This window comes from Scomber scombrus, chromosome 13, assembly GCF_963691925.1.
Source record: "Scomber scombrus chromosome 13, fScoSco1.1, whole genome shotgun sequence".
Taxonomy (NCBI): domain Eukaryota; kingdom Metazoa; phylum Chordata; class Actinopteri; order Scombriformes; family Scombridae; genus Scomber; species Scomber scombrus.
This window is the reverse complement of record NC_084982.1, coordinates 9,664,419-9,678,758: the sequence shown is the minus strand read 5'-3', so window position 1 is coordinate 9,678,758 and position 14,340 is coordinate 9,664,419. Positions and strand designations below refer to the sequence as shown.

General features: G+C 47.0%; 1 protein-coding gene across 1 annotated transcript in view; it reads right to left on the bottom strand.

Moving 5' to 3' along the window:
- Positions 1–14,340, bottom strand: part of si:dkey-100n23.5 — a 49,541-nt gene that overhangs the window by 16,506 nt on the left and 18,695 nt on the right. The window contains 2 exon segments of the mRNA XM_062431567.1: positions 6,133–6,215; positions 11,932–11,979. Of these exon segments, the coding sequence (XP_062287551.1) occupies positions 6,133–6,215; positions 11,932–11,979 (131 nt within the window).

The window sequence follows — 14,340 nt, the reverse complement described above, 5'->3', positions numbered from 1 at the left end:
AGAGGGATAGTGTGACAGTATCTATATAAACCATGTATGGTCTGCTGGCACATGCATCACAATTGAAAACTGGAACATAATCTACTTTGATCACGGGGTCAACATGGGGATAATTGTCACAGCTCAGGGTATGACTCCCATTATACGCACACTCCCCCGCAGATGCACAGCACACGCACACACTCCAATCTCCTGTCAACCGCCAGTGCGAAAAACACTTCACCGAATATTTCTGGAATCAGCCTGAAACATACAAACAAGAGGCATGGTGTGCAGAAACATAGCGCGCAGACACACATAAACATGTGAGCGCAAACACGCACGGCTGCACAGGGGCGCACACTCAAGCAAACACACACACACACACACACACAGTAACAGACAAAGAGGCACACACAGACCCTGGGGACTGAAGCGGCTAACGTTCACCAACAGAATAAAACCCAAACAAAGAGACATCCTGTTTCCTGGAACACAACACCACTCAACCCTCTGTGCTGGGAGCAGCCAGTACACAAACACACACACACACACACACACACACACACACACACACACACACACACACACACACACACACACACACACACACACACACACACACACACACACACACACACACACACACACACAAATCTGCTCATCGTACATCGCCACGTATGTGTTTCCCTGCGCCTGCTTCATGTACCGGCGTGTGTCTGTGTGTCCAGCGATGCCACAGGCTGTGCCTTTGAGGGTTTTTGCACGTGAGTTTATCCTTGTGAGTGGCTATAGCTCAGTGTGCGTGCGTGCGTGTGTGTGTGTGTGGTGAGAGAGCAAGAGGTAGAGATAGGAGAGAGAGAGAGAGAGAGAGAGAGAGAGAGAGAGAGAGAGAGAGAGAGAGAGAGAGAGAGAGCGAGAGAGAGAGAAAGAGAAAGAGATAGAGAGAGGGAGAGATAGAGATAGAGGGAGAGAGAGAGAGAGAGAGAGAAGAGAGAGGGGAGGGAGGGAGAGCAGATGATAGAGTAGGCTTTAGCGATTCCCCGGAGTGTGAGGCAGCGTTTACGGCACTCTCAGAGCAGCCAGAGTGATGAATATTTAAAGACGTGCCTGAAAGAGCATAGGGAGGGGGAGCGGAGTGTGAGTGTGTGTGTGTCTGTGTGTGTATGTGTATGTGTTTGCACGCGCCACTGAAAGTGTGCACGTACCTAAGTGTGTGTGAGGGAGGTTATCTAGTACCTCCTTTAGCATTCGTGCGTGCATGTGTATATCATATGCATGTACATGAAGGTATGTATATGCCTATATGTAGTTTGTATGTCTGTATAAGGGTACATGTATTTATATAGGGCTTATATGTCTGTATATAGGGATTTATAGTTATGTATATAGTAACTTGTTTGTTAATGCCTGTGTATGGGTATTTTATGTTTGTATATTTATGCATGAAAACACATGTATACTGTAAATGTATATATTGTTAATACTCTGGCGACCTCTCTTGCACATGAACTCTTATTCCTTGTATCTTCTGTACCGATATTGAATCAAGAGAGCCGGTGTGAGTGCGCGTGTCCAGCCTCAGCATGGGTGCCTGCCCTGTGTGTGTGTTTGCTCTTCACGCAGCCCTGTAGGCCAGCTCTCTGTCTCGCTAAATGGGGATGAATAGCGGAGCGTCGCTGCTGCTCAACAGGAGACGAATGGCTACGGGGCTCCCAGTTACACACCGATCACTGCCCGAGATGCAAAAGCACGGGCGCACACACACGGGCGCACACACACAGGCACACACGCAATAGGCACGGTCATAAATCTACCCAAATACTATCTAGGCCACACAGTGACATGTGGCTATGTTATCGTACAGACAATCAGGATGTTCAAAAGCATGACAGCTGAAACCACCGACTTTGACTTTTGATGTCTTTACTTTAAAAATGATTCCATACATTTTCCTAATGTGATAACTTCTAGTGCACAAAATTAAATTCAATTTCAGCTAATCCTGATTTTATTGGCGACCCCCTGGAGCCCTGTCATGGCAACCCGGAGTTTGGAAATCACTCCTGCAAAGATTGCAGATCAAAGCAGTAAAAGAAGAGTTTTTCCTTTCAATCTGATAAAAACTAATCCATCACGTACAGTATGTGCAAGTTACAGTATGTGCAAGGTACAGTATAGAAAATTCCAAACTTATTTTAGTAAACAGGCCAACACTTCCACTCTTGCACAGTAAATTGAATATGAAGAGATGGATAAATAAAAAGGCTTGCAGACAAACAAAGATGAGAGATGGAACCTTGCATGCTTCCTTTCAGCATCTGAGAAGCTCACTTGTTCAAGTAAACAAAATGCACCACAAAAGATATTAGGGTATACAGTACAAACCACACACCAGCCTACACACATCCAGGCAGAAACACACATCCATGCGCACTGAATGCAAGATATTCTGAGAGGCATCGAGGCGAGGAACGGAAGGAAGGCAGTGTAGAAAAGAAAAGAGCAAGCAGGAGTTTGTGAGTGAGAGAGAGAGAGAGAGAGAGAGAGAGAGAGAGAGAGAGAGAGAGAGAGAGAGAGAGAGAGAGAGAGAGAGAGAAAGCGCATCCTGGGATGCAGAATGCCAAATACAGTGAGATAAGAGTTAATGTATCCCCCTACCCCCCACCCTCCTCCTCCTCCTCCTTCTTCCCTCCCGTTTGGCTCTCTCTTTCTTCCTCCCTCCATCCATCCCTCCCTCCCTCCCTCCTTTCCTCCTCCTCCGCCTCCTCCCCGTTCTCTTTGAGGGATGAATAATAACCGCTGCTCTGAGATTTCCTTCCTCGTTTTTCAAAGCGCAGAACGGAGATGGGGAAGGTCTGCCTGGCCCGGGTAGCGCGCGCGCACACACAAACACAGGCACGCACTGGAGCACGCACGCACGCGCACGCACACGCACACACAGCCGCACGCACACGCACACACAGTCTTGTTCTCTCTGCTTGCCTGGAGCAGGGAAATCAGATCTCCTCCAGAGAAAGGCGGGGGGGGGGGCTTAGGCGCTGTAGGGAGCCCATACAAAAATCCCCTGCAAGCACGTATAGGCCTATACACACCGCAAAACCCACACGCAGCATCGAGGGAAACCAAGAATAACTAGGAGGATGCAAGCTGCCTCCTGGAGCGACGGGGTGAACTCAAGGTTACAGACACATCACCAGTTCAAGCCCCGCCGCCAGGACCGATCCATCCTCACTGAAGCGCCCCTCTGAGAGGCGCCTAACCCCGATTGCTCAAAGGCAACCAGCTCTCAGCCTTGTGCCTCACTTAAAAAACTAGCTTCTAGACAAAGCCTTGGGGGAAAAAAGTCACTAAATGGGGCCGTCAGTTTCTCCCCGGGGGAAGGGGAGAATCACTTTTTTTAGGAGAGGGAGAGAGAGCGGAGAAAGTCTTTGTAAAAGACGAGCAGGCAGTCCAGGAGGAGTGCTCGCACATCAAGCTGCGACGCGCCGCAGAAATCGGCAGCCAGGTTCCGAGGAGAGGGCTTATTTATGCAAACAGGCGTACAAGCGCGCACAGTAGGAATCTAGACAAGCCTTGTAAACAAACACACACCCACACCATAAAGCACACTGGGGAAGCGATGTGAGAAGCAGACTGTGAAAACTCTAGTCGTGCCCGGGCAGTGCTCACACACACACACACACACACACACACACACACACACACACACACACACACACACACACACACACACACACACACACACACACACACACACACACACACACAAAGGGCTGAGAGAGAAACTGAAGTGGCATAGAGGGAGGGAGAGAGGGAGAAAGAGAAAGAGGAGTAGAAGGAGGAGGGAATTAGGGGTAAGTGTGAAGGTGTGAGTGTCTGGTGCTACTTCTGCATCGCCAAATGAGGGCAAGTGAATTAGTGACAGTGAGAGAGAGACAGAGGGAGACGTGTAAGGGTAAAATGATGTATAATGACTCGTCCAAGGGTGCGTGTGTGTGAGCGGGAACGCGGGAGAAGGAAAAGTAGGAGCGCTTTCCCATTTCAATTCGCAACAGCTGGTGTCGAATTAACACATTTACCAGTGTGCATTTGGAACAGATTAAAATTGTGTGTGTGGCGTGTGACTGTCTCCGTGTGTGCGTTTGTGTGTGTGTGTGTGTTTGTGTGTGGCAGCAGATGAGGGCCAAAACAAGTGTGTGTTTGTGTGTGGGAGTGTCTGTGTATTAACGCAATGGATCAGGGCAAGGAGAAATGGCAGGGGGAGAGAGAGAGGGAGAGAAAGAGAGAAAGAGAGAGAGAGAGGGAGAGAGGGGTGCCGAGCGAGGGAGAGAGCTCTACCCGACGGCTTTAGCTGCTGCCCTGGGCCGTCTCTCTAAGCCCTGTTTAGGAGGCTTTGGAGCTCAGATAGAAATAATCCCCCACTCAGACACACACACACGCTAGGCATGCACACACAAAATAAAAAAAACGCACACACGGGAATGCTCATAAGCAGCAAAAGCGCACGCTCAAGTCAGAGCGGACAAACTAGTGCGCGCAAACGCACGCAGACACACACATACACACGCATGGCAACAAGCAGCGACAGCACATTTGCCTTGACACGAAACCAACCACCCGCCTACACACACGTACAGAAAAACACACACGAGGCTGTCTGCCGTGCGCTGCTTCCGCACGGCAGAGCACAGCGGCATCGGCACCGTGACAAACACTTTACACACTCCAGCCCTCAGCAGAAGGGAGGGGAGGGAGGGGGAGGGGAAGGGGGGAGGGAGGGGGAGGGGAAGGGGGGAGGAAGAGAGGGAGGAGGAGGATATGAGCCAGGCGGAGGGAGGCGAGTAAGTAGGGGTAGAGGGAGAGGGAGGGGAGGCTAACAAATTAATAGGAGCCGGAGATATATACAGCCAGCCAGCGCTGCCGAACGGGGAAGGAGGAGGAGGAGGAGGAGGGGAAGGAGGAGGAGGGGGAGGGGGAGGAGGATAACAACGAGAGAGCAATTCATTCCCGTTTTCTCCTCGTTCGCTCTCTGGAGAAAGGCAGAGCGGAGCGAGTGAGCGAGACCGTGTTTGCTCAGGAGAGAGAGAGAGAGAGAGAGAGAGAGAGAGAGAGAGAGAGAGATGGCTTTGTGTTGCAGAGGAGAGGAAAAGTGGAGGAGGTGACAAAAAAAGGAGCAGAAGGAGCAAGACCGATCACGAGCGAGGAAGAGTGGAAATAACAAAGCCGTTTTGTGTGGAAATGAGGGAGAGAGGAAGGGAAAGTGACATTAAAGAAAGGAGGGAAGGAAGGAAGGAAGAGGGGCGTGAAAAGCGAGGGGGGGGGGAAGGGAGGAGAAGGCGAGGAGGGCGGTTTGGGGTTAGCACAGGATGCAGTTTGTCATCTTCATCAGCCGACAGTAGGGGCACACGGGGGAGGAGAGAGGAGGGGAGGACTGGAATGGATGGAAAGGTGACGGAGGGAGGAGGAGGAGAGGGGGGGAAGGGCAGTGTTTGAGGGAAGCCTTTTGAGAGACGTTGACCCTGTAATTGACCTGTGTCTCCGCCTACATCGCCGTGGCGACAAGCAGAGCCGCCGCAGCTAATCACTTAGTAACCCTGACCTGTCAATCACACCGGTACCACGTGGAGGGGGAGGGAGGACGGAGGGGAGGGAGGGAGCAGTGGCAAATGAAAGAGAGGGGGAGATGGAAAGAGAGAGAGAGCGAGGGTGGGGGTGGGAAGGGAGTGAAGAAGCAATAACAGTGCTGGGGTTATCATTTACTGGACCACCCGCCTCCTCCCTCCAACCCTCAGCCGATGAAGCCCCAGCTTTAAAAAAGCCAATAAAATGCACTATACGTCGAACACACACACACACACACACACACACACACACACACACACACACACACACACACACACACACACACACACACACAGAGCATTCTGATAGTTCAGATAAGACAGAGCATGAAAGGAGGACGGGAAAGGCAGAGGAGGATGAGGACGAGGAGGAGCAGGAGGATGAGTAGGTGAGATGGGGGGAGGGGGGGGGGTAACTGGTTGAGAAAAGATAAGATAGCAGAGTGAAGCCAACATGCAAATAAAACAACAGCAGAGCAAATTTACCTGCAGGTACAGGTGTGTGTGTGTGTGTGTGTGTGTGTGTTACCTGTTGATGAGAGGGAAGATAGACACCACTATGTAAACGGAGGGATACCACTTCAGCGGCTTGATCTCCTCAGCCAAGGAAACCTGGAGGAGAGAAAAGCGACTATTGACCCATGTAGAGAAACTGAATGTTCTGAATGCATTACCACTTTTGTCTGTCTTTCCATCTCTCAAACACGCACACACACGCACACACACTGTTTTAACTGCAACAACACTGCACTGAGGCAAACAACAAAGGCCAATTAAAACCTAATAAAATATTAACTTGCTGATAATACGCAATATCCACACAGTTATGAGGAGAAACAGGGATTCCAATTAAATTGAAAGCCAATACATCGCTGTAATTTGGAGGGATGAATTCAATATCTCATGGATAAGCAGGCAGGCAGGCAGGAAGACAGAGAGATGCGGCAGCGGCTAAAAGTCGAGGAGGGGGAGGGCCTGGCGGTGGAGAGCTTTTACAAGCCGTTATCTAATTCCCGGGAGAGGAGGACTCTTGCGTCTGGAAGAGGCTGAGGCACTCCTGGCTGAGTCGGAGCCAGGAGGCAGGCCCACGAGCTCTGGTCTCTACCCCCACATGCTTGAAATTAATTACTCACCAGTAAGACCCCGAGGCGTGCGAGCTCTGATGCAGGCATTCGCCACAATTCAAATGAAAATGTTGTGCTCAGGTGTATGCGTAGGGGTGTGTGTGTGTGTGTGTGTGTGTGTGTGTGTGTGTGTGTGTGTGTGTGTGTGTGTGTGTGTGTGTGTGTGTGTGTGTGTGTGTGTGTGTGTGTGTTTATTTGTGTGTGTCTGTGGTGATGCGTAGTAGTCTATGGAGTATAATTTCCACAGGTCAATTGTCAGATCAATTTTTGTGATCAATTGTCAATTGAGCGTAGACCGTCCGTATTTCCACATCACAGCACAGCATAACCCAAAGGCAAACATTAAGTTTATCCCTATTAGTGTCTATTATAACAGGAAGCTCTGACATCACTGGTCATATCAAGCTCTGCATTTTGTCATCTCGTTGATGTGTGTGTGTGTGTGTGTGTGTGTGTGTGTGTGTGTGTGTGTGTGTGTGTGTGCGTGTGTGCGTGTGTGTGCGCGCGCGTTAACGGGAATGTCTCATTGGGAGACTAAAAGGGCAAACCATGAGGCTGAAGGATGCCACGTGGAAAAGAACGTTGTGGGTACTTTTACATGAGAAATTAGTTTTAAAAGAATTTGTGGAGGCAGTAGTCTCCAGTAGATAAAATTTAGGTGAGGTGTAGAGACAGGCATTTGAGGAATTTCGGAGCGCAACAGACAGGATGTGGAGTAGTGGAGGAGGACAAGGAGAATGAGAAGGAGGAGGGGGGGAGGGGGTGAGCGCAGCTTAAGAGCCTCATGTTTTTAATCACAGTCCCCCGGTGTCACAGGCCCCTGCACTGCTCGGGAAGCGTTGGGGAATGAAACCGTAGCCTAATTATGTGCAGCGGGCGCAGCAACATTAATGACGCACACTAGATTACAGGTGGTTATCGGAAGAACCCCCCCCCCCCCCCACATCCTCCACTGCTGTCACCCTCTGCTCTGACCCGCTCGTCTCACAGGCAGCCTGCTCTTAAATTAACAGCATCAGATTTCCCACACGCACCTGGTAAATTCAAGGATTTTTTCTACTCCTGTTTTTTAGTTGGAGTGAAATTCAAGGACTAAAAATTATTTTTAAAATTCATATGATATCGTTCTGCTGTAGACATTATTCGTCATTATAATCGTCAGCATCTGCTGTACTATTAACACGCATATCTACTACTGGGTTTAGAGTGTGCATTCTTCAATAAGGCTTGCCCGAGGCAATTAAAATGCAACATTGGGCTACTAAATCTGGCAACTTGAGAGCAAGCAAAATGTTTCAAAATTTGTTTTATTTTTCATCGTCATATCATAAATTATGTTCTCGTTGTTTTGGCACGCAGCGTAGCCCCTCCCCCTGCATACATCGAAGAGTATTGACACGCGCTGTTGGCCAGTGAAGAATTGAGTAGGCTAATAGTGTGATGCGTGAAACAAACATCCCTCAGGATTATGTGAGCACTGTCAAATAGAGGAATCAGTGGAGCGTGTAATTTTTCACTGCCGTAAGTACTCTCAAGAATTAGAAACATTTAAGAGAGAAATCAGGAATTGAGTATTCAGTGAAATCTAGAAGATCGTTCATACAATTTTCTATATGCAAAAATGTTTGTTGTTTTGTATCTATGAAATGTTGTTCTGTGTAAATGTACTTAAATAAAGATTAAAAATGGGAAATTAACTTCAGTCTTTGTTATTTGATAACCACTTATAAATGAAAAAAATGTCTATAGGGGCAAGTGAAAATGGACTTTGGGCAAGTAGATTTCTGACTCTCTTGCCTAACCAGTCAAGTGTAAAAAAAAAAAAAAACTAACATTAAACCCTGGAGTTTTGGTGAATTTAAAATATTGTTTTAAAAACTGATGTCTCCAAAGTGAAGAATGTATTTTCAATATCAACTCTGAAGCCAAAATTAACGAGAAGTCCTTAAGTGCTCAGAGAAATGGAAATTTGAACATCTAAAAATGAGAAAAAAAGATGTGTGTTTTGTTATGTCCTGCTTTAGAGCCCTAGAGAGACAAACCAGAATGCAGCTTATTAATAGTAAGTTCATCGTGATGTTGGCTACATGTGAAAGTTAAAATTTGGTGGATAAATGAGAAGACAGATGTGCAGAGCTAAGACTCACCAGGACACAAGGTTACACACACACACACACACACAAATAAAGACATGCAAGTAGTCACATCACATTTTGACTCAACGCAAAGCTCGTGTGGATCAGTAAACAAACACCCTGGGAAGATAACGAACAAGCAGCTTGCTGTTTGCTCAGCCAGCTTTGTTGCTACCCGACGGGACTGAACTGCTGTGTGTGCAGTTGTGCAAATGTTGTGTGTGTGTGTGTGTGTGTGTCTGTTTGTGTACATCCTCACTTAAATACCCTCTTCCAAATATTCTTTAGCTGACCTGTGCTGCTGTACATAAGTACTACTGTAGTCCATGCGTGTCTGTGCGTGTGTGTGCGCTCACGCATGACCACAAACAAATCGCTCAAGACACACACACAGATGTGTCGCAACCATGTGACTGACGTCTCTGATAACTGCCAACACTAGTTATGTATGTCATCGCTCCAGCCAGATACACACACACACACACACACAAACACAGAAGGGGAGGGGGATGGTGCCAGGCTGAGTCAGAGATAGAAAAAAAGATCAGGAATGGCGGATGTGGGAAAACTACATGTGTGAGTGAAAAACATGTGTGTGTGTGACACAGAGAACAGAGAACGTGTGAGGCGCTGAAGGAGAGAGATGCGGTGACGTGAATGGAAATCACCAGAGCCGGCGGTCTTCAGACACCCAGTGGGAATCGCTTTCTCTAGTTTACACCTGCTGGCACACACACACACATTCATACACACACGAACCAAAGCTCGCTGGCTTGGCAAGCACAATTGGGGAGGCTGTTGTTGTTGTTTTAAAGCATCGCAGCACGTGCATAAATTCTCATAAATATTCATGTCCATGAACCTGGCTTGCTGCTTTATTCATGCTGGGTATGAGTACAAGAGTGAGAGAGACAGAGGAAGGGAGTGAGAAAAGAAGAGACAGAGGGAGAGAGGGGGAGATAGAGAAAGAGAAAGAGAAAGAGAGAGAGAGAGAGAGAGAGAGAGAGAGAGAGAGAGAGAGAGAGAGAGAGAGAGTGCGAAGTGCAATGCAGAGTGGAAAACAGATGGAAACTAGGAGAGTGACTAAGAAAGAGATCCATGAGGAAATGGAGAGTGTGATAAAAAAACTACTGCTGACTTATTTACACCCCGCGCTACACATAGCAATTAGCCCACATGAACGGTGTGTGTGCGTGTGTGCGCTGCTGCCACACATTCATGCACACACGTCACTAGTGAGGGTTACACCAGTTCAGTGTGCAGTAATTACATCTGCCACTTAGGGGCAGCATCTACATAACCTTAACCCTAAACTGCCCTCTCCACCTAACCCTGCTGGGTGGAGGCCAGGTAGCATAGAGAAGAAGAGGGAAGGGGGTGGGGGGGTGGATGGGGGCAGCTTATCTAAAAGCAGGGCGGCTGTTATAAGATGTAACTTCTCAGTTGCACTTTGAAGGAAGCGTTGGTTTAGGTGGATTTTAAGCTTTACATTTTAATAATTTGGCTGCTCTACTGAAATGTAAAATGTGTGGGCAGGTGAGGGTTTTAGTGTCTTGCTGGAGGACACTTGATGCATATGAGCCAGCAGGCTCTGAAATGACAGTAGAAATAATGAGTTTTGAAACACTCAGAGATAAGAAACCAGTCCCTTTTTTGTGATTACTGCAGTCAAAAGTGCTTAATGTTGTAATGGTTTTTCTCAGAAATTGCAATCGTTATGTGGTTTTATTACAGTAAAGTTGCAGGAACTGGGAAAAATTTCAAGCAAAAGCCACTACCAATTTACTGCATATCACAGAAAGAAATTTAATCCAGCGCTAATTTTTAAATGTATTGTCTGAACATGAGAACGATGTGCTCAAAGTAACATAAAAAAGAAAATAATGTACTTGAGTTCCAGTTATAAGCCTTTGTTAAAAAGAAGCTTTTAACTCGACATTAACACCAAATAAAATCAATAATGCCATAAAAATAAATCCATTAACATAAAAACTTTTTTGTCATTTTAGTTGGCAAGTGGATTTTATTTCCATTTTCCACCAGATTGAGTGCCTGAATCCTTGCTGAATGCATGCTGCAAAGTGCAATGACGTAAATTACCACAACATAAAATGCAACAATCGGTCCATATAACAAGAAGTCTGTTGATTTGGCCATTTAATTCGGAAAAGTTGCAAAATTACAATGTCTCACAAATATTGTGGAGATTTCTTGAATGTTGGGACTGAGAAAGACATCCCAGACAGTACCAGCATTTTAAAGGAAAGCCATTATTTAATTTAAAGGGGTAGTCCAATGATTTAGCATTGCACTTCAATAAAACTATATAACTAACAAGAAACACATTTGAAAAAGGACATTTAAAAATCACAGCAAAAACCCAAGATGTCTTGACTTCTGTGCCTTGTACGGCTCAAAAAATGCTGATCCTTAGTTTCCCATAATGCATAATGCAGGCTTTCTGTTATTGAGTTCTGGTTTCCAAGCCCAAGCCAAGATACACCTGATGACATCACCAGGGTTATTACTTAGGAGAGCTCACAGAAGAATATATCCACCAGTTTTCATAGGCCAAGTAGTACTACATATAACCACTAAATTTATGGAGACATTTATGGAGTGCCTCTTTAAGACGAAAGACGAAAAATACATCACATTTGCAAAAACAGCTGCTAATTTTCTCACCAAATGATCTTTTCTTCCTCCATTCCTCTATTTCTAGACTCTCTGTGACCTGTTTCTCAATCTGTCTTCGCTAGGAATGAAAACAATTTTACATGTAGCTCTTTTTTTCCTCTTCGCTCCCCTGCTAATTCAGAGAGGTCACAGAGAAGCACAGCAGCCCCCCGAAATTTACACACACGGATACATGCACGCCCGCATTCATACACGTGCACAAGCACATACACATGAAGACAATCAAGAGGTCAAATCGATCCCTGCCGTTTTTGACACCTGCCCAGCGTGACTGCAGGAGTTAATCCTGAACACACTCTAATCCCCACGCTCCATGTGTATGTGGGAGTGTGTGTGTGTGTTGAGAAATGTGATGGTCAGACAGGCCATTACCTTTCTTCTCTCTCTCTCAGGGTTGAAGGTTCCCAACCATGACCGCATCTGTGCAGAAGAGACACAAAATGGAAAGTAAAGGTCAGAGCACTTACTTTGGACAAAAAAAGCAGTGTGAAGATATCATTTCAATCACTTATTTTTTCTGAGGGAGGTATGGTGTCATGTTTAAAGGTCTGTGCCTGCATTGAAAAACAAATATCACATTGGCTCAAAAAACCAACACAAAATCCCTCCACCGTCTCACCGGTTTGTCCAAAACTGCCTAATTCATACCACAGTGCAGAGCGTAGAGGCAGAGGGGAGCACTTAACCAGCTCCCAGCATCTCACAAAAAAAGTGGGAACTGCTCAGTTTCAGCGCACACGATGTGATGTGAGGAAAGAGAAGAAAAAGCAACAGGAGTAGAGAAAGTGAAGAAAACTTTTTGAAGACGTGTTAAAGAAAGAGGAAAAAGTGGAGCAAACATGGCAGATTTGAGATCTCCGGAGAGAACGTGGGAATACTTTTCGCTCTTCTTCTGTCTCCTCTCTCGGGGGAATGCAGGGAAAATGTCAACAGACACGCGCCTATGAACGTACACACACGCACACGCACACACCCACACGTACACACTCACCCGAGCACAAGACTGGGATTTGTAATGATGGGATAGGGGTGGGGGCTGTAGGAAGTCAGAAGGTTTATGTTACCCAAGACATCAGAGACGTATCTCTAGAGGCCCAGTGTGACTGACACGCACGCACGCACGCACGCACGCACGCACGCACGCACGCACGCACGCACGCACGCACGCACGCACGCACGCACGCACGCACGCACGCACGCACGCACGCACGCACGCACGCACGCACGCACACACACACACACACACACACACACACACACACACACACACACACACACACACACACACACACACACACACACACACACACACACACACACACACACACACACACACACACACACACACACACACAGGATACGCACTAACAGCTCCTCTGTTCAGCTATTTATTAACTCAATGTTGCCATGGTTTCTGGGCACTGATGTGATTGTCATTGTAAATCTATGTGTGACCGCGGCATGTTTTCCGGAGGCCTTTGCTGCTCAGCTGAGCACCACCATCCATCAAAATCAACAAACACTGATAATAAGAGGCAACATCATTAGGCTTCGGCCAGGTCTCCAGCGTGCGTACCTAACTTCTGCCGCAATCCCTCTTAAGCCACGACACAGAAAAGTGAGGAAATTCAACTAGTTAAGTGCTGAGGTGTGGGATTCGGGAGGGAAGGAGTGTGCATGTAGAAATCACATCTGTAAAACAAACACTTCATCACACCGTCAGACCTCTCTGGCCTAATAATGACTCATTAGCTTTCAAATCCCTGTAGTTAGTACGAGCTCGCACAGTCACTCAGAATGTGTCGATGTTTTTCTAAATAATCCTGGTGTAAATTACTTGTGACTTGGTAAACTAATGAGCTACAGTGTCGTTCTCCCCCCACGTCTGCCTCTGAAAACTAGAGAAACTTCTCCGTCCAGCTAACATCCCACCTCTCTTCGCTCTCGCCTTTTTTTTTTTCAGGCTCCTCGTCTTTATCCCTTTATCCGTTGCGTCGCCACCTACCCTGCTTTCAAAGCTTTTGAAATTCTTTCAAGTGAGACAGCCTGCAGCTGAAAAGAGATAAGGCTTGAGCTCTTCATAAATATGATAGAGAAAGCAAAACGGCAGAGTGAAGGGGGAGAAGAGGAGAAGAGAGGTAAAGGGAAAATGAGGGGGAACAGAGACAGAAAGAGGCAGATGGAGGCGGAAAGGAAAAAAGGGAGGAGAGGGAAAATAAGGTGGAAAATAGAGATACAGTACAGAGAGAGACAGGAGGAAGAGGGAGAGACAGCTGAATACTGTGAGCTGAATGAGTTATGAGATGCAGGTTGCAAACCGGCTACATTAATTCATTCTCTTTATCACATCCGTGATAAAGAGCAGCGTAGTCTCTCTTTTTTTGGAAGTCTCCCTGCCCCATAGCTACCTGCTGTCTGTCTCTAATGTTGTCGGATATCTGCAAAATCTGTCTCACTGTCCCGTCGCTCAATCTGCCACCCAAACAAAGAATGCTAACATTACAAATGACAGTTCATTGTGAGTCTGGTGTGGCTTCAGCGAGATCCTCCCTCACTCTCTTGCTGTGTTTGATGAATCGAATCAGAAACACACACGCACACACACATTGTTGTAGCACAAGCCTGCCAGCTCCTTTCTGCTGGCGCTACAGCTGTTGTGTGCAGTGTTGTCAGATCAGGGGAATGGCAGCTATGCGAACTTTGTGGAATGTTGCCTCCGGGCTTCGGCTGCACCCTTACAATGGAAAACCACACAGAGCCGTGTGAGCCAACAGTGAGGGG